The sequence below is a fragment of the Aspergillus terreus genome, genomic scaffold (assembly GCF_000149615.1).
Source record: "Aspergillus terreus NIH2624 scaffold_5 genomic scaffold, whole genome shotgun sequence".
NCBI lineage: Eukaryota > Fungi > Ascomycota > Eurotiomycetes > Eurotiales > Aspergillaceae > Aspergillus > Aspergillus terreus.
In genome coordinates, this window is record NT_165928.1 from 1321462 (window position 1) to 1338284 (window position 16823).

Genomic DNA, 16823 nt, shown 5'->3' on the forward strand with positions numbered 1-16823 from the left:
CTAATCTCGTGTTGCAAATTCTATCCCATTTTTTGAAGCTTCAAGTTAGTGAGTTTATGCCACCCTGGTCAACCCACTCTATTATAAAACACTACAACCCAACGGTTTCCTTCCATACATACTGGATCAGTGACAGAAGTCATGGACACACCGGTTGATAGCATGCCCTCCTTTGATGTTGTCACGCATCAGAATCCGACCATAGAGAATGCAAGGGTAATGGTCAGCCGACATATCCAATCAGCACCTCTCGCTGGAGTATGAAGACTATGGTAAATATCTCCTGTGGTTCCAGTGTGACATCGATCCAAATCTACCCAGAATCAGCAGAAACACGGAACAATCGATGAGGCTGAGGAAGAAATACCCGCTCGTATGATGTTTGTCGATCAGCGTGCTTGTTAGCCGCCGAATCCCGCTGGTTGGCTACTCGTCGCATGCTGGCGTACAAGGACAAGTTGGGCGACAGCTTACTCCGCTTCCGCCAACACCTTCACCCTTCCTTCACGCCCGTTATGGCCACGGCGATTATATCAAGTCTGGCCTTCTGTCTGATCATCTTGGTGGGTGATATCGAAACCCATATGATAAGGCCGTCACCAGCTGACTTGGCATATAGTCCATCTCCCACAAGGTGGTCTACAACCTGTACTTCCACCCACTCGCCAGGTTTCCAGGCCCCTCGTTATGGTGCGCATCGCGGATACCGTATCTCTGGAAGTTGTGCCGTGGCAAGCTCCCGGGTAAGATCAGAGCCTACCATGACAAGTACGGTCCGGTCGTACGCATCGCACCAGACGAGCTGTCGTTTGATGATCCGGCTGCATGGAGAGAGATATATTTAGATCAGACTCTAGAGCAGCCTTCTCGACGCAGAACAAAGCCAACTGGGTTGTTTATGGAAAATCTTATTGTCGCCCATCCCGAAACCCAACCTCGTATGCGAGACGCGCTCGATCTAGCCTTTTCCGAAGCTTCCCGTGGATAAATATGAGCCGATCGTGACCCGGGCCATTGACAGGTTGATCGCAAAGTTGAAATCGTCTATAACAAAGAAGAATGACGGCGCCTCAGCTTTGAATATAGCCAGATGTCTCGAGTTGGCATCCTTTGATATCGCCGCCGAGGTCATCTGGGGCAGCAGCTTTGAGTGTCTGGAGGGTGGACAGGGCAATGTAGTGGTGGACTATGCATTATCACGCAAAGAAAGGCTCATCGCTATGGCTCTTACATTCTACCCTTTCCTTGCGTTCCTCTCGCCTCTTCTGTCCCTGTCCAGCACCAGAACCACCACTTTACAGCTCTTCAGGAGAAAGACCACGGAGCGCATATCAAAACACCAAGCGACATCTTCAGGTCAACAATCTCAACCAGATGTCCTCGGCTCCATACTTCAATCACGAGCATCGGAGACTCTTCCCGTCACTGCACTGGAACAGACGCCGGTGGAACTTGTCATGGATGGCGGTGGACCTATAGCCGCCGTGCTTATTGGGACCTTGAATAACCTCCTTCGTAACCCTTCCAAGTATGACTATCTTGTCCAGGAGGTCCGCGGCTCATTCAAACGTGAAACTGACATCAACGGCTCTGCAACCCGTCCATTGCCTTATCTGCACGCGGTGGTCACGGAAGGACTGCGCATCGCCCCTCCATTCCCGGATGGAGTACGTCGTGTGGTTCCTGCAGGTGGCATAACCGTGGCGGGCTGTCCTGTGCCGCCAAAGACGGTTGTGTCGACGGGATGCTGGGTACAGTTCATGAACCCGAGGAACTTTGCATGTCCAGAAGAATTCGTTCCGGAGAGGTGGTTGCATGCAAAAGGGGCGGGGGCGATTGGTGGCCGGACGATCGTCGACACTGCAAATAAGGACGCTTTTTACCCATTTGGACTTGGAGCTCGACAATGTCTGGGTGAGCCGCTGGCCTGGCTTGAGCTGAAGCTGACTCTGGCGAGGCTGTTGTGGAATTTCGATATCAGCATACCCCCGGAAAAGACTCTACCTGTGTGGGGTGAACAGGATGTGTTCTGGACCTGGAATGTGCAGCCTATGGAAGTATCGTTGCGATTGTGCCGGAGATTTTGAGAAGATAGTAATGGGTTGGCTATGGTTTGGCTGTCGGGTGGTATGGGGCGTCAGTGGGGTTTCTTTCGTCTTATGAGGCTATACTTTCATATACCCAGGATTTAAATTGCGAGGTTCTTTGTGCTTTACTGTTTTCTTGCACGATGCTGCGTCAAGTACTTTGAGTGGACTCTCGAGGACGAGATAGTATTTCCCAGCCAAGAAGAGTCAATATATACCTAATCTTCGGATCTGCTCCTCCGCTGTATATCCACCGCTGTATCCTGTAAGCATACCCAATCGATCTAGGCAGGTAGATAGCGTGCGCGATTTCCCTCGTATAATACCACCCTGCGATGCATCCATCCCAATCTCTCGAGTACATCTCACCACGTGCTCTTGGCGGGCCAAGCCGGTGTGTCTTGGCTCATTCCGCCGTCATCTCCAACTGCCTCGAACCGGGATGCTCCAGGCACCAAGAGCTTTCTCCTGCACGTGTGCGTGATGCAGTGCCTCATTTGCCTACACCCTGAACCCGGGGGCCGGGGGGGCTGCAGCCATCGGACTCGGAGTCATTTCTTGGTCATGGTCCGATCATCTTGGCGTCGTTGCTCTTCCTGTACATAAGAAGCCTGTCTCTGGTCTGCCGATCGGAGACTGTTTGAGCATTGCAGTCGGTCCTTTCCTTCCACATACTGTCTCATCCTGTGGCGGGTCACCCCCTGGGTTAACATTTGCTCCTCACAATGAGACCCTTCATCGCCGCTGCGGCGCTGTTTGCCTCGTGCGCCGTTGCCCAGACCTTCCAGCGTCTCGGTGGTTGTCCAGACCTAGGCTGTGTTTTCCCTCCAGACCAGTAAGTGCTCGATCTTCTGGCCAAGGGATGTCCGAGTGGGTGAGGTTCTAATCCAGCGTCGTTTATAGGGCGGACTTTCTCCCCGGTCAGTACTTTGATATCCGCCTCGAGGTCCATTCTCCCGTCAACGGATCAGAGGCTCGACAGGGGGAACCGGATCCCAACTTCCAGTTCACTATCGCCAAGAAGGGCAAGAAGCCTGTTCCCGCGACCAAGTTCTTTGACGTCAAGGAGCCCGAGCTGGAAAGATGGAACTTTACCTGGTACGAAGGTAAGATCATCACGGACTGACAGCTTGGCCAGGAGATGTAGAAACCGCTGAAGCTGACTCCAACCGTAGACCTGTTCGCCGAAGACGCGGACAAGCCCTCGCTCGTGAATGTCACCTCCAAGGCGTACCGACGCGTTGCGCTCTACGAGCCGGGAGAGTATGAGGCCACTTTGACCTATTACGGGAAGCAAAAGACCATTGCCAACTGGTTGGTTCGGGATGTTCCCTCGAAGCGTCGCGCAAAGAACGTAATTCTCTTCGTCGGTGACGGCATGACCACGAATATGATCACGGCCGCTCGTCTGATCGCCCACCGCAGCGTCAATGGAAAGTACATGACCAAGATGCAGCTGGACAAGTTCCCGGTGCTGGGACATCAGATGACGCACTCGATGGATTCTTTCATCACGGATTCCGCCAACTCGGCCACAGCGCTCTACTCCGGCCATAAGACTACCGTCAACGCCCTGAACGTTTACGTGGATTCCTCAGAGGACGCCTTTGACGATCCTAAGTTCGAGACCATCTCGGAGATTCTGCGCCGCCGCTACCCTGGGGCCGGAGTGGGTATTGTCTCGACGGCCTTCCTGGCGGATGCCACCCCAGCGGCGCTGGCTGCTCACACCAGTGACCGTGGGGAGTACGACCACGTTATCAGCGCCTACCTGGCGGGCACGCTCACCGACTACGAATGGACGGAGTGGGAGGGTCCCGATGTGCTCTTTGGCGCTGGAGCCGAGAACTTCCTCACGAGCGAGGACGCCCCGAGGGATTACTACCGGCTCTTCGCGGAGAAGGGCTACAGCGTCAGCTGGAACAACACGGCGCTCCAGGCGGCGTCCAACCAGAGCAAGGCGCTGGGCGTGTTCCAGACCTCCAACCTGGCCACCTGGCTGGACCGCAATGTGTACCGCGACAACCTCCGCAACAAGAAGAACTACCCGGATGGCTCGGATCGCGATGCCGAGGATCTCCCGGGCCTCAAGGAGATGACGCTCAAGGCGATTGACGTGCTGCACGCCCGCCACGGGGACGAGGGATGGTTCATGATGGCGGAGGCGGCCAGCATCGACAAGCAGATGCACGCGCTGGACTATGACCGGTCGCTGGGCGAGCTTCTGGAGCTGGATGACACCGTGCGGGCCACGATGGAGAAGCTCAAGGCGCTGGGCGAGCTGGAGGACACGCTCATCGTCGTGACGGCGGACCACGGCCACGGCTTCGACGTCACAGGCTCGGTGGACACGCAGTATCTCAACGCACAGGACGACGACCGGGACAAGCGCCGGGCCATCGGCAACTATGAGAACTCAGGTCTGTCGCAGTACACGGTGGGAGGAGCCAACGGGCTGCGCTACTCAGAGGGCGTCCACTTCCCGGCCCGTTGGGATCCGCGATATGCGCTGCACGCCGGCACAGTGGCGTTCCCGGATCACCGGGAGAACTACCAGGTGCACAAGGATGGCCCGCGCACGCCGGCGATGCCCCTCCAGTCCGACAACTACGTGGCCAATTACAAGGACGCGGTGACGGGATTTCTGGTCAACGGTACGCTGGGTCTGGACCAGCCGCAGGGCGTGCACTCGTTGACGGATGTGCCGGTGTATGCTCAGGGACCGTGCCAGGAGCTGTTCGCCGGAACCTACAACTCGATTGATATCTTCTACTCGATGGCAGAGTGTCTGGGATTGGCGGAGAAGAAGAAGGGACATGGACGGGGACATTAAGCAAGTGACGAACTGGTGGCTTGGAATTTCCTTTGATTTGTTTCATTTCATGTACCATAGCTTTGTGTTCCAACCTTCAGATGGATCTGTGCTATATTTAATCGATTAGTCAGATCTGGGCCGTCATTGTTAGTTACTCAGTCTGTCCTTCGTGCCGTCCTGTCCGTCAATGAGACGAGAGTACTCCGTACTATTTAAGTTCGGACCCGATGGCCCAGGAACAAACGTCTCCGGGGCGCTTGGGTAACGATGGAGTAGGGCCTAGTGCCAACCAGGGGCATTATTGGGGTATCTTCCCCCTGGTCCCTCACATTCGCTCATCTTCTTCGCGCCACGTCGGACAAATAATGACGAAGGGATCAACATGTCGATCAGGAGAGAGCCGACGCGCCATCCATCCATTCGGGCTGGCACGGGCATTCCAGATGGGATGGGAATGCCGGAGGGCAGTGGGAGATTCCATCCTCCGTCCCTGCTGGGGGAAAGAGTTCAGGAGGTTGGTTTGACGGCTTTCTCCGCATCGGCTTGACTCTCTTCATGCGGGTTGCGGTCTCCTGGAGAAGCGTGAAGAAGAAGTAGCTAAAATCATCGCGCATGACCGGGTTAGGGCCGTGTGGGGATCGGTCATTAGTGTCTTTCCCCCCTAAACTCAAGGCGAGATGAAATGGATCTCGCGCGCCTGTCAGTCTCCCCGATGAAGGAGGGGGGGACAAAGATGGCGGGCATTGCGCGGTCGTGTCGATCCCATCTTGGGGGGTTGCTTTTCCTTTTTGTTTTTTTTTTTCCCCTGTTGGATGTAAGCGATTGTTGAAGCATCTAACCTGGGGTGGTTCTTCTATACTGCATCGTGTGTGTCGCCGTCCGAAGGATCATAAGGGAAACAGTAGAAAGAGTAAAGAGATCACCTAATAATAAGACGACGAAGAACCCAAGGAGAATGAATTTACCCGACGATCGCTGGCCCAAAGAAGAAGGGGCGAAAGGGAACCCTGAAGACACCTGAGGCTGCCTCTTCTTTCTCTCCCCTCCTCCTCTTCCTCCTGCTTCTTCTTCCTCATCGCCTCCTCCTGCTCCTCCTCTCTCTTTCCCTCCCCCTTTCCTCTCTTCTCCTTCTCCCCAGTCCTCTCCGTACTTCGTCCATCCTCTCCCCTTTCTTCCGATACGGGAAATTAAGTCTCTCCCCGAACAGACGTCTTCCCTCCTCCAATCTGCAATCATCTGCAACTCTTTCCCCCCCTGGACCGACATTCCCGCGGCATCGCTGTTTCAGCCAACTGCCTAGGCTCAACCCTCTTCTCCTTGATCGGTTCCTGTCCTTTCTGCTGCGACTGCTTGAGCGCTCGGCGATTCGCTTTTCTACTCGTCGCTCCCCTCCAGTCTCTTTTTGTCATTTGATGTCCGATCACCTTGCCGCCCACTCTGTGGATTCATTGCGTGGTCTCCTCCCACCCTTATCACCATGAACGCCTCTCACCAACCGCCGTCGCTCCCATCTGCGTATCCACCCAGTATGGCATTGGGCCCTCCAGGTGCGTCATCTGCCTCGTTTGCGTCGCTCGTGCTGTATCATCTTCATGTCGTGCTCCTTGTTGATCCCCGTTTCACGCTGGCGGGGCCGTTTCCCCTGCGCCTGCACGGATGATTGTTCTATGGCTTTATATCGTCTGCTTGTCCTCGTCGCGGAATCAAACCACTGACTTCGCTCCCGACAGTCTCCCCCGTCCGTCAAGCCTCCCCCGTCAACCTAGGATCAAACAACCCCTTCAGAAACCGTGCCTTGTCGCCTTCCAACTCCATCGCATCAAGGACTCGCCCTGAACGGCCAACCTCGACCAACCCCTTCTTGGACGACACCGACGCCTTATCACCGCAGTCCGCTCCGGTCGGCGGCACCATGTTTTCTCCCGTCGACGATAAGAAAGACCTCACGGGCAACACTCGCGATCTTTTTGTATGTTCTCCTGTTCGGCGTCGCGCTTCTCCGTAAATCCACCCCGCTCTAACTGTCATGGTGCAGGAAAATTTGTCCCTCAATCCCAAACCTCAGCCGACGGGCTACCGGCCTGCTCCCCCGCGTCCGGATAAGAACGGAGCAAGTGCCAGACAACCTTCTTCCCGAGAGCGCTCGACACGCCGCGAACATGACCCCCTCGATATCTTCGCCGACCCCCCGTCGAAGTCCAAGGGGGCGCGCTCGCGTGATCATGAAAGAAGACCTCGTCGGAATTCGGAATCCTCCATCATGGAACGAACTCCCAAGCTCCTAGACCCCGAGGATGACAGACGGCGCCGCGAGCGACGCCGTCGTGAGCGTGAGGGTCGTCACCGAGATGGAAAGTCTCGCTCGAAGAAGACCAACTACCAGTTGGATATTATCGACAAGTTAGATGTGACCAGTATCTACGGAACAGGAAGTAAGCATATGGATGCAATTTAGTCGACTCTCCATGCCAGCGCTAACCCAAATCTTAGTGTTCCACCATGATGGTCCGTTTGATGCGTGCAACCCGAACCGCAACCGCAAGGGCTTGCGTACGGCCCCCATGCAAGCCTTCCCCAAGGACTCGTCCAACATGGCCCTGGGAGGGGCCGGGCCTGTGAATGACAAGATCGATCTCAATCTCTTCCATGGTCGAACGGAAGAAGGCTACAATGATTACGCATCGTCTGGCACGATCGACTTCCGCCGAGGCCCACCCACCAACTTCGACCCTACCACCCGGATTGAACCGGTTCACGGATCGGAGAGCATGGGCTTGGGAACCAGTACCTTCCTGGAAGGCGCACCGGCCAGCCGAGCGGCCATGCAACGCCGTGAGAGCGAAAACGAACAACAGATCACCAATGGTATGAATGGTGGCGGTCTGCAGCGGAAGAAGAGCTTGGCCCAACGACTGCGCGGTATCAATCGCGCCCCGAGTAGTGCCCGCGCCCTGGCGTCTCCTGATCTCACGGTCGCCCCGACCACCAGCAATTCAGGATCCGCGCGCGGGAATGATAAGAACCCCTTCTTCCAGGACTATGATGACGCGTGGGAGAAAAAGGGTGCTCGCATTGCGGAAGGAGGGTCGCACGAGGTTGGACGGACACGATCCTCGAGTAGTCCCAAGCAAAACACAGGCCTGGAACGCCGGTACACCAATGAACGCCCCAACTCGGGGTCTGATGAGAACAAGAACCTGGGCGGCGGTGGTTTCATCAACCGCATGAAGAGCTTGAGAAAGCCACGGCCCGAGCGACGGGTCAGCAACGACTGAATTCTCTGTATGCTTACAGTTGTGTTCAATACCTCATCATGTGTATCTGACATCCGAGCGTGAACCCAATGGGAATAAGTGTACCGGAAGGCGACCGCGTATATACACGCGGACCTGTGGCCTGGTAGGAGTCGACTCCATGGGCGTGGAAATGTATGATCAGTTGGCCTGATCATCACGGCTGTCGTTGACCAGCAAGGCGATAGAAGGACACCGTCGAGCCGATAGGCTGGTTCGAGCACGTCCGGATACTGTACATCGTTCGGACGGCCGTGGTTCATCTGCCATTGTTTTCTTTCTTTGCGAGCAGCATGTTTTATCTAGTACTCTATGCCTTTGGCTGGCGTTGGTGTTGTCCTTCAAAACTTCTTATGGGCAGGCAATGGGTATGGTATGGATTGGGTCTGGTTTGGGCACCTTGTCTTACGACTTCGTCGGCTTCTGCTTCTCCATGTATCTTGTACCGAATTATCAGTGCTATCCTTAGTGCAATTTTGGTTCTTGTTCCATTGTTCGTCAGCAATGTTCTACATCAGCCATCGATAATTATAAGATGTATCTCAAATGGTTCATTTTCATTCCAATCCGTTATATCCTCATTGTTGGAATCAAGAAATATCAACAGACAAAATGCCCTTAACGCCACAAGCCCAGGGAATCCATCCGAAAACAGCCATACAAATAATTCTAATAATCTGCACAGGAAACAATAACACCCGCACCGTCGTCACATTAGGTAGGTAGCAGATCTCGTCGCCAAAGAAGCCCCGAGACTTTGGCTTTACCGCGCTCTCGTCGACAGCCGGGGCTTGAATGGATCTGGGGCAGCGACGCCAGCCCTCCGGTTGGATTGGGGCTTGGGCCTGGAGAGCGTGTATCTGTGAGTTGATGTTAGTACTTTTTTTTTTTTTTTTTTTTTGCAATTGGGACAATGACATAACGGAGGGGACATACTTCGCAAACGCTCTCGAAAGAGCCTTCTTGCAGCTGACTTTCTGGCTGCCGATGAAGGAATCCACGGTCACGGCGATGGCGCGGTCGATGTCTTGTGCCGAGCAGTACTCAGACAGACGCATTTTGCAGAAGGCTTCGGCGATACGCATAATGGCTTCCAAGTGACGGACCTAGATTAAATGCTCGTTAGACAGGCCACAGAGAAACGACGATGATCATGCAACATACCGTGATGGGGTAGGCGCCCGTGGCGAGCGACTCGCGTCGCATGTCGGCGAACAGACGGGCGATCTTGTCTTGGTCGATCTGGTAAAGCTTGGGGCGGCAGCGCTCGCGCGCGTAGAGAATGTACTTGCGGAGAAGCTCCTGTGGGATTTCGCCTTCCTTTTCTTCAGCGGCCTTGCGGGCTGCTTGCTCGCGTTGGGCGATCTCTTCAGGGCGGAGAGGCAGACGGGCACCAGTCTTCTCGTGGATGCGGTAGCCCTCCTCGTCGATGCGCTCGCCATCCGCGTTGATGAGCTGGCCTTGGGCGTCGCGCAGCGGCCGCGCCGGGTTAGCGCGGTGGTGGGACTCGATGACGAAGCTGGCCAGGCGTTCATCCTCAGCGGGGTCGACCAGATCGCGGACAACACAGAGAATGTCGAAACGAGACAGGATGGGTTCTGTGAGCTGGACGTTGTTTGAGAAGGGGGCGGTACTGTTGTAGCGGCCGCCAATGGGGTTGGCCGCAGCAACCACAGCACACCGAGCCTGCAGGGTAGTAACAATACCAGCCTTGGAAATGGATATGGTCTGCTGCTCCATAGCTTCGTGGATAGACGTGCGGTCCTGGTCGTTCATCTTGTCGAACTCGTCAATCAGACAGGTGCCACGGTCAGCGAGCACAAGTGCACCACCTTCCAGTGTCCATTCACTGGTGAGCGGGTCGCGCCGCACGCTGGCTGTCAAACCGACGGCACTGGCACCCTGACCCGTGGCAAAGACTGCACGGTGGGCGGTCTTCTCGACGTACTTCAGGAACTGAGATTTGGCGGTACCAGGATCACCTAGAAGAAGGACGTTGATATCACCACGGATCGACATCTTGCCCTGAGCTTCCTTGCTAACACCGCCGAAAAGCGAGAGGGCGATGGCCGTCTTCACGTCTTCGTGTCCGTAAATACTGGGGGCCACCGAGCGAATGATTTTGTCGACAATGTCTGGATCACGCGAGAGGGCCCGAATCTCCCGCTCGTCCTCCTCCGTCAAGTGGAAACCAGCCAGCTGGTCATGCGACTTGACGACATGGTTGGCCTCGATGATTGTGGCGAAGACTGGGAAGCCGTTCTTGTTGTTGAGCTGTGCATCGTAGCTGTTGCGGTAGATACCGGTCACTTCAATCTCATCCCCCGGCTTAGCCGTGTCAATCAGGTCTGCCAGGAGGACGACTTCACGCTGGCGAGGGAGACGACCGGCAGGGACGGAGCCGGGGGACTCCTGAAGCGTCAGCTTCTGGTAGTTCCGGTAGACGGTCTTCTCCGAGTTGACGGTGAAGGGACCTTTGGACTGGCAATTTTGACAGTAGGAGATCTTCACTTCCTGGCTCGCTTCTTGCTGGAAGGGGCCCAATGTGGTGCCACATTTTCCGCACAGGAACATGACGTATTTGAGCTGAGGGAACACGCCGGTACGGCGGGTAACAACACCGCTGATTCGGACGAGACAGTTGAGATGAGACTGGCGCAGCTGGCGTAGGGTGTACACAATGGGGAGGTCCGTAATACGGACGTGGATCTCGTTATGGATATCATGGTATTGCGGGTAGTGGAAGAGGGTGACATCGAGAGCAACCTGATCGAACACCTTCAGAACTTCAGAAGGCTCATTGGCAAGGAAGTAAGACAGCGTTGGCTTGGCCTTCGCCAAATGGTCGTAGGAAACCTCCAGAGACGCGGAGTTGACTTCACCAAGGGTCTTAATCTTGTTTCCGTACACGGAGGCACCAGCCTCATCAGTGAACTCGGTCAGGAAGGCTTTGAACTCTCGATAGATGGAGCGGAGCACTTGGGGCTGTAAAATCCAGTCGGTAACGTTGGCGGCCTTCACATCAGCCAGTTCTTCCAGGGTGAGCTCATCCATGCCCTCCTCAGCCATATCGATATCCTCCCGCTCCTCGTCATAAAGGTGTCGCCGCCGACGAGGCTGGCGGGTCAGATCTATCTCGCCGTCATCATCATCTTGCATAAAAGCGGCAGGCATGCGACTGCGGCGAGCGAATTCACGGTCTCTGCGGTCCATGCGGGCTTCAAGTTGACGACGAGCGCCGAGATCGATTTCTGATTGCTCGTCATCGTCGTCGATGTAGGCTCCGCGATAATGTTCGTCTTGGGTGCTTCTGTAGTCTTGTTCAAAGTTGTCGCCGAACAGGTCAATGCCATCTTCATCTTCTGCCATCTCATCAATATCGTCAATATCCCCCAACAACTCTGCTTCTTCGTCACGTTCCTCATCTTCATCGAAGGGGAGCATAGGAGGAGAAGAAGGGGGTGCTGAAAGGTGTTAGTTTGCACTGGGACGTTTGTAAATCTCTTCGTATTGGGATGGTACGTACGACTGGACGGCGGAGCAACGGATGAAGCATCGTCATCGGGCTCTCTCGATCTCTTGCGTCGGTTGAGGTTACCCAGCCCGCGGTTTGCAGCGGACTGACTGGGGCGAAGTGGTGAACTGCACACAGGCCATGGTCAGCAGGGGTCCTAGGGCCTAGTGATTGATTGAAGAGATGTAGAGAGATAATACGGAAGCGAACATACCTCATAGTGTCTGTATCTGGATGTGAGGGTTGGGAGAATGGGGATTAGAGGAATGGACGGAGAGGAGAGATGGATGATCGTGGTGCTTTTTTCTTCGGTATGATTGAAGGGGGAGAACTTCTTTCCTTTTCCCGAGGCGGTGATGCGCGTCCACACAACCGACGCGTTTTACGCGTCTCACGCGTCGTTTCAATTAAACCCGATCGGGAGTCATGCCTGAGGAATTTATGGTGCAAACTGAGCAAACACGTACTGACATCGCGCGCCGCGCATCCCAGGCTGAGAGGACTGAACGCACCATTTCTCACCATCTGAGTATTCCTCCCATTTCTATCATCAGATCCTTCGGTATTTACTCATTATCATCCGAGCGACCAGGTTGTATCATGAATAATTCCGAAACGGCCGACACTGCCGGCGCTGAGCACTCCAAGACCGGACAAGATGCGGCGAAGCGGCGCGAGAGCTTCAGCTCCCAGAATTCGCAAACAGCAAAAGAGTAAGACCCTTCCAGCCCATGAAAGGCAAAGTGCAATTTACCTGGGCTTCATTGCCGTGCTTTAATTACCGATAACTCACATCAACCCCCAGGTTCATTGAGAGCCAGATGCGGCTGGAAGCCGATGCGCGCGAAGTGATGCCATATGTGAGCATCCCCATCGCCCCAAGGCGTCCCTGTTCACGAAGCACAGTCCTAACTTTAAAAGTCCTTCGACTCCTGCACGCAAGCCCTCGGGCCCCTCCGCCAGAGCCTCTTCGCCTGCCTGACCTGTAACCCTCCCCCGACGACCGCGGACGAACCGTTCACAGCCGCCGGCGTCTGCTATTCCTGCTCGATCGCCTGCCACGGAGAACACACCCTCGTGGAGCTCTTCAACAAACGCAACTTTGTCTGCGACTGTGGCACCACCCGCGTGTCCTCCGGCGCGCCGTGCACCCTCCGAAGCGACCCCAAGACCGGCGCCAAAGGCGTCCGCGCCGAGACACCGCACCCGGGCAATCACTACAACCATAACTTCCGGAACAGGTTCTGCGGCTGCGGTGAGGACTACGATGCCGAAAAGGAGAAGGGGACGATGTTCCAGTGTCTCGGGCTGGGAACGGCTGAGACCGGCGGCTGTGGTGAGGACTGGTGGCATCCCGAGTGCCTTATTGGACTGCCGCGGGATTGGTACAACAAAGCGAAGAAGGACAGGGAGCGGACGAATGTCGATGGGGACGATGACGATGAAATTCCCCTCCCGCCGGGCTTCCCCGCCGAGGATGACTTCGAGACGTTCTTATGCTACAAGTGTGTCGAGTCGAATCCGTGGCTGAAGCGGTACGCCGGCGCGACTGGGTTCCTCCCTCCAGTGTTCAAAGAAGGTGGATTATCCTCGGGATCTACACAACCGGCAGCCTCTGCGGAAGAGCCTTCAGGCGAAGACCAGTCTGCCAATTCCAAGAAACGCAAGTTGGACGACGACGAGCATGAAGACCCACGAACGGCGAAACGAGCAAAGGATGCTGGTGACAACGGCGAGGCAGGCCCTGAACCAGTACCCCAGTCAGAACCTCAGGCCGGAACAGAATCCAAAGAACAGCCCGCTGTGACCGACAAGCAAGATTTCAAGCATAGCGCCCTGCCAACGCCTACGCCGATGGGGACGTTCTCCCTCTTTGTCAAAGAAGACTTCCGCGACCATTTCTGTCGCTGCCCAGAGTGCTACCCGAATCTTTCCCACCACCCGCAGCTGCGCGAGGAAGAGGAAACATACGAGCCTCCGTTATCTGAGGACGGCGAAGCAAACGGAGGCGGCAGCACGGGTACCGGAAGTCTCCTGGACCGGGGTGAGGCGGCACTCAGCAACATCGACCGTGTGCGGGCGATCGAAGGCGCCATGGTTTACAACCACCTGCGCGACAAAGTCAAGGAGTTCCTGAAGCCATTCGCGGAGAGCGGGACTGCAGTCGGCGCGGACGATATCAAATCATACTTTGAAAAGCTCCGCGGCGACTACGAACCGATGAAGGACGCCGCAGGTCGGGCCTCTGCCGCGTCTAACAATGAGAATAACGATAACGACGGTGAAAACGGTCGGAGAGAGCAGAGTGGTATGTCTGATGTCGGATTTGAATAAAGCCATTGACTGACTTAGCAACAGGATACTGATTGTTCATATATGATCATTTGGGTGTTTCTTGAGTGGGATCGGGAACTGGATTTGACAAGGCGCATATGGATGACACTACAGAGACGAATATACCTCGATTGTAATATGACTTAAGCACTACTGCTGAATCGGTTACATACCTGCAACATGTACTTTCTCATGAGATTTATACCTATGCTTGGTTTTCCAGCCAGGTCGATGGCTTTCCTTTTCTGCTGTAGTGCTCACTCCAAGCGGCCTGAGATCATCACTATCTGCCAATCCACTTAGGTGTACAGAATCAAGCCCCCATGGTTCGGAAGCGTCTTTCCCTGCGAATCTTACTCAGCCGCGTCGACGTGGAGAGCCAAAAAAGAACCATCCAAGATGTCAGAGCCGCGTGTAAACTCCTTCCGTCGACTGGGAAAGGGTTGTACTCTCTGACTCCCTGAATCGATCCACGCTTCCTGGCTGACGATCGCCTAGTTGGGCGAAGGCACATATGGGCACTCCGTCGGAACGGACGTGGCTGGATGCCAGCCAGGTGCCCGAATTCAAGCCCGACTTTCCCGCCTACCCTCACCAAGATTTGCGGCGGTTGATTCCCCAGCTGGATCCTCTCGGGACTGTCCTGCTGGCGTCGCCTTCTGCAGATGCGACCAGAGCGGCGGATCAGCGCCGCCGATGCTCTTCGCCATCCTTGGTTCGACGCCTCTCTTCCGAAGACTGGGCTTTCAGCAGACTCCGCTGGTCAAATCTAGTTTACATCGTCTGTTTTTGAACCCCAGATCCTTTTATGCACATATAAGTACATATAATATACGAATCCCTTCACTCCTTGATCCGCTTTGAAGCTCGGCCCATGAGACTGTCGTCCGGCAGACCGCTCCGCTTTGTTCCTGGTAAGCTACCAGACCGGATATCATTATCGTCCTGGGTGACACGCCGATGGGGATATTTGCCTTCGAACCCTTCAAAGCAGTTGGCCGAAATCGGCCCGCCGTTCTTGAAGTAGGGATGTTCGAGGGCCTCCCGGGCCGTGATTCTCTTTGTAGGATCGTACTCCAGTAAGCGTGACAGAAGGTCAAACCCGTCCGCGCCCGGGGTGCCGGCACTAGAGTTCGCCGAGTACCCGCCATTCTTGAGGCAGCTCTGGTACCAGTTTTCTAGGTTGGACGAGCGGTTGAAATGGGGCGCGCGCGACATGGCCAGGGACTGGAGTTGCGAGAACTCGGGCATCGACGTGATACCGGGCCAGATCTCTTTGGTTGGTAACCCCATGATTTCAATAATTTTCATCATCTGATTCCGCTGGAATGGGACGGTCTTCTTGCTGTCCATCTTGGCCTCTTCGCCTTTGAAGATGGGCCGAAGCGAAAGAAGCTCGGCGAAGATGCACCCCACGGCCCAGAGGTCAACGGCGGGCGTGTAATGTCGGCTACCCATCAGAAGCTCGGGCGCACGATACCAGATGGTCACAACCACCTTATCACCAGAGAACAGGGAATTGAGTGGTTTGTAGAACAGACGCGCGAGACCCAAGTCCCCGACACGGATGGCACCGCTCGATGTGACTAGGATGTTGGCGGGTTTCAAGTCTCGATGGAGCACCCAGTTGGTGTGGAGATAGAGCAGACCGTTGAGAAGTTGGAACAAGATCGACCGTACCATGGGCGCTGGGATGGCGTGTCTCTGCGGCTGCGTGTGATGATGGATGATTTGAAGTAAATCATGTTCTGTGTACTCGAAAACCATGAAGATGCATTTGTCCTCGAGAATGATCTCTTCTAGCTGAACTACGTTGGGATGGTCCAGTTCTGAGCAGAGTGACATCTCTCGGATGGCCGACTGGGAGAGACCGGTATACTGAATGATCTCTCCTTCTTTGTCTGGCTTGAATCTGCGTGGTGGTCAGCCATGTGGACCTACAATGGGGGAACCGGCGGTAGGGACGGACTTTTTAATGGCGAATTCCCGTTTCTCGCCATTCTTTCCGATGGCCTTGTAGACTCTACCATAGGTACCACTGCTGATAAACCCCACGATGCGGTACTTGTCCCGCACACGGACTTTACTGGTATACCCAGTGCCTGAAGGTTTCCGAGGATCTAAGCTCTCTTCAAATAAAGTTCAAGTTAGCGGCCAGATCAGAACTGTAGAAGCACCATGCTCAACCAGGAAGTCTGCACGAAGGATAGCGAAAGGAGGTGCAAAGGAAATGCGAAGGCGAGACAGGGGGGCCCCGATCCAACACCATCACACCGGTGCGTCCAAGGGAAAGCCATTACCACGAGGATAGAATCCGCCAAGAGAATTGAAGAACGGGAAATTCCTTCCGTACATGATGGAAGAAACACGAGCAGACAGAACGACGGTCGCACAAGTCGACAGGAAATCGTGAAGGGAGACAAGAAAGTCGCCGTTGCAGGAGGAGAGGTTTTACAATTTCATTCCTCACCGGACAGCGATGTATAGGAAGCGATGGAGAACAAAGATGGTGGTGTATCAACCAGTACACATGGTGACCGGGATGAGGGCCTCAAGAGCTCGGGGAGGGGTAAAAAAGGAGAAAGAAAGGAGGGTCGAATGGAGAAGGCTCGAAATCGGAAAGAAAGACAGCAGAAAGAGGAGAATCGAATCACGATAATGAGGATAATAATCAGAATGACAATTAACCGGTATTACCATCGACAGTGGCCTGCAGGGTCTTTTTTAAGGAGAGACTCTGGCTGACGGTGGCCGTAGCAGGCCTAGACGAAGCAGTGAAC

General features: G+C 55.0%; 6 protein-coding genes across 6 annotated transcripts; 4 read left to right on the forward strand and 2 right to left on the reverse strand.

Annotated features, from left to right (window-relative positions):
• Window positions 1-515: 515 nt before the first annotated feature.
• On the forward strand, window positions 516-2087 carry ATEG_04028 (uncharacterized protein; the record flags this gene model as incomplete). The annotated part of the gene is made up of 3 exons (XM_001213206.1): window positions 516-563; window positions 620-938; window positions 1087-2087. The coding sequence occupies 3 exons, from the start codon at window positions 516-518 to the stop codon at window positions 2085-2087; spliced, it is 1368 nt and encodes a 455-aa protein (XP_001213206.1).
• Window positions 2088-2812: 725 nt separating this feature from the next.
• On the forward strand, window positions 2813-4920 carry ATEG_04029 (alkaline phosphatase; the record flags this gene model as incomplete). Its single annotated transcript, XM_001213207.1, has 3 exons — window positions 2813-2922; window positions 2991-3193; window positions 3263-4920. 3 exons carry the CDS (start codon window positions 2813-2815, stop codon window positions 4918-4920), a joined length of 1971 nt encoding a protein of 656 aa, XP_001213207.1.
• A 1459-nt stretch (window positions 4921-6379) lies between these two features.
• ATEG_04030 (Pal1 family protein) lies at window positions 6380-8177 on the forward strand (the record flags this gene model as incomplete). Its single annotated transcript, XM_001213208.1, has 4 exons — window positions 6380-6449; window positions 6633-6871; window positions 6938-7334; window positions 7393-8177. The coding sequence occupies 4 exons, from the start codon at window positions 6380-6382 to the stop codon at window positions 8175-8177; spliced, it is 1491 nt and encodes a 496-aa protein (XP_001213208.1).
• Window positions 8178-8958: 781 nt separating this feature from the next.
• ATEG_04031 (MCM DNA helicase complex subunit MCM2) lies at window positions 8959-11928 on the reverse strand (the record flags this gene model as incomplete). Its single annotated transcript, XM_001213209.1, has 5 exons — window positions 8959-9055; window positions 9132-9301; window positions 9360-11659; window positions 11722-11837; window positions 11924-11928. The coding sequence occupies 5 exons, from the start codon at window positions 11926-11928 to the stop codon at window positions 8959-8961; spliced, it is 2688 nt and encodes an 895-aa protein (XP_001213209.1).
• A 381-nt stretch (window positions 11929-12309) lies between these two features.
• On the forward strand, window positions 12310-14075 carry ATEG_04032 (putative metaphase-anaphase transition protein (Mlo2); the record flags this gene model as incomplete). Its single annotated transcript, XM_001213210.1, has 4 exons — window positions 12310-12422; window positions 12515-12569; window positions 12631-14017; window positions 14068-14075. The coding sequence occupies 4 exons, from the start codon at window positions 12310-12312 to the stop codon at window positions 14073-14075; spliced, it is 1563 nt and encodes a 520-aa protein (XP_001213210.1).
• An 811-nt stretch (window positions 14076-14886) lies between these two features.
• Window positions 14887-16398, reverse strand: ssn3 (cyclin-dependent serine/threonine protein kinase SSN3; the record flags this gene model as incomplete). The annotated part of the gene is made up of 3 exons (XM_001213211.1): window positions 14887-15955; window positions 16013-16170; window positions 16318-16398. The coding sequence occupies 3 exons, from the start codon at window positions 16396-16398 to the stop codon at window positions 14887-14889; spliced, it is 1308 nt and encodes a 435-aa protein (XP_001213211.1).
• Window positions 16399-16823: the final 425 nt, after the last annotated feature.